Raw genomic sequence first — 2,500 nt, forward strand, 5'->3', positions numbered from 1 at the left:
AGCAGCAGCAGCAGCAGCAGCAGCAGCAGCAGCAGCAGCAGCAGCAAGCAGCAGCAGAGCAGCAGCAGCAGCAGCAGCAGCAGCAGCAGCGCAGCAGCAGCAGCAGCAGCAGCGCAGCAGCACGCAGCATGCAGCAGCAGCAGCAGCAGCAGCAGCAGCAGCAGCAGCAGCCAGCAGCAGCAGCAGCAGCAGCAGCCAGCAGCAGCAGCAGCAGCAGCAGCAGCAGCAGCAGCAGCAGCAGCAGCAGCAAGCAGCAGCAGCAGCAGCACAGCAGCAGCAGCAGCAGCAGCAGCAGCAGCAGCAGCAAGCAGCAGCAGCAGCAGCAGCAGCAGCAGCAGCAAGCAGCAGCAGCAGCAGCAGCAGCAGCAAGCAGCACGCAGCAGCAGCAGCAGCAGCAGCAGCAGCAGCAGCAGCAGCAGCAGCAGCAGCAGCAGCAGCAGCAGCAGCAGCAGCAGCAGCAGCAGCAGCAGCAGCAGCAGCAGCAGCAGCAGCAGCAGCAGCAGCAGCAGCAGCAGCAGCAGCAGCAGCAGCAGCAGCAGCAGCAGCAGCAGCAGCAGCAGCAGCAGCAGCAGCAGCAGCAAGCAGCAGCAGCAGCAGCAGCAGCAGCAGCAGCAGCAGCAGCAGCAGCAGCAGCAGCAGCAGCAGCCAGCAGCAGCAGCCAGCAGCAGCAGCAGCAGCAGCAGCAGCAGCAGCAGCAGCAGCAGCCAGCAGCAGCAGCAGCAGCAGCAGCAGCAGCAGCAGCCAGCAGCAGCAGCAGCAGCAGCAGCAGCAGCAGCAGCAGCAGCAGCAGCCAGCAGCAGCAGCAGCAGCAGCAGCAGCAGCAGCAGCAGCAGCAGCAGCAGCAGCAGCAGCAGCAGCAGCAGCAGCAGCAGCAGGCAGCAGCAGCAGCAGCAGCAGCAGCAGCAGCAGCAGCAGCAGCAGCAGCAGCAGCAGCAGCAGCAGCAGCAGCAGCAGCAGCAGCAGCAGCAGCAGCAGCAGCAGCAGCAGCCAGCAGCAGCAGCAGCAGCAGCAGCAGCAGCAGCAGCAGCAGCAGCCAGCAGCAGCAGCAGCAGCAGCAGCAGCAGCAGCAGCAGCAGCAGCAGCAGCAGCAGCAGCAGCAGCAGCAGCCAGCAGCAGCAGCAGCAGCAGCAGCAGCAGCAGCAGCAGCAGCAGCAGCAGCAGCAGCCAGCAGCAGCAGCAGCAGCAGCAGCAGCAGCAGCAGCCAGCAGCAGCAGCAGCAGCAGCAGCAGCAGCAGCCAGCAGCAGCAGCAGCAGCAGCAGCAGCAGCAGCAGCAGCAGCAGCAGCAGCAGCAGCAGCAGCAGCAGCAGCAGCAGCAGCAGCAGCAGCAGCAGCAGCAGCAGCAGCAGCAGCAGCAGCAGCAGCAGCAGCAGCAGCAGCAGCAGCAGCCAGCAGCAGCAGCAGCAGCAGCAGCAGCAGCAGCAGCAGCAGCAGCAGCAGCAGCAGCAAGCAGCAGCAGCAGCAAGCAGCAGCAGCAGCAGCAGCAGCAGCAGCAGCAGCAGCAGCAGCAGCCAGCAGCAGCAGCCAGCAGCAGCAGCAGCAGCAGCAGCAGCAGCAGCAGCAGCAGCAGCAAGCAGCAGCAGCAGCAGCAGCAGCAGCAGCCAGCAGCAGCAGCAGCAGCAGCAGCCAGCAGCAGCAGCCAGCAGCAGCAGCAGCCAGCAGCCAGCAGCAGCAGCAGCAGCAGCAGCAGCAGCAGCCAGCAGCAGCAGCAGCAGCAGCAGCAGCAGCAGCAGCAGCCAGCAGCAGCAGCAGCAGCAGCAGCCAGCAGCAGCAGCAGCAGCAGCAGCAGCCAGCAGCAGCAGCAGCAGCAGCAGCAGCAGCAGCAGCAGCAGCAGCCAGCAGCAGCAGCAGCAGCAGGAGCAAAATGGTACATGATTTTTTGTATTAAATTATATATATATATATATATATATATATATATATATTATAATTTGTTTTATTTTTCAGAAAATAAAATTAAAAAAAGAGGAGGCGGCAAGGCTCGTGCCCGCTGGTATACCCAGCGCGGCAGGGGCATGTCTGGCGGTCGAGGAGGCGACCGAGGTCAAGGAGGCTGGGCCCGAAGAGGCGCCGGGGTCCGAGGAGATGGCTGGGCCCGAGGAAGCCGAGGAGGCGGCTGGGCCCGAGGAGGCCGAGGAGGCGGTTGGGCCCGAGGAGGCCGAGGAGGCGGTTGGGCCCGAGGAGGCCGAGGAGGCGGTTGGGCTCGAGGAGGCCGAGGAGGCGGAACCGTTATTAAAAATTATTATTATTATTGATATATACAAACATAAAAAATAATTAATAAAAAATAATTAATAATTTATAGAATATTTATTTATTCAATATTTTATTCCTTTTATCCCTTATTCCTAGATATTTTTTTCCCCATCCTCTATATATAAATACAATGTGGTATAATAGGGCTCTAGGGAAGATCCACATAAAAAAATCTAACGCGCCATTGGTGATACCCCGTGGGTGGTGTGGAAAATCGCCACACTCATTAAATTTCTTTATTTTATT

General features: G+C 60.6%; 1 protein-coding gene across 1 annotated transcript in view; it reads left to right on the plus strand.

The window, feature by feature from the left end:
* Window positions 1-2,500, plus strand: part of LOC112637263 (opioid growth factor receptor-like) — a 21,891-nt gene that overhangs the window by 19,357 nt on the left and 34 nt on the right. Inside the window, exons 2-3 of the mRNA XM_025406562.1 lie at window positions 3-53; window positions 1,946-2,226. Of these exons, the coding sequence (XP_025262347.1) occupies window positions 3-53; window positions 1,946-2,226 (332 nt within the window). The remainder of the gene's footprint in view (window positions 1-2; window positions 54-1,945; window positions 2,227-2,500) is intronic.

Source organism: Camponotus floridanus, unplaced genomic scaffold (genome assembly GCF_003227725.1).
Source record: "Camponotus floridanus strain SB8 unplaced genomic scaffold, Cflo_v7.5 scaffold149, whole genome shotgun sequence".
Classification (NCBI taxonomy): Eukaryota; Metazoa; Arthropoda; class Insecta; order Hymenoptera; family Formicidae; genus Camponotus; species Camponotus floridanus.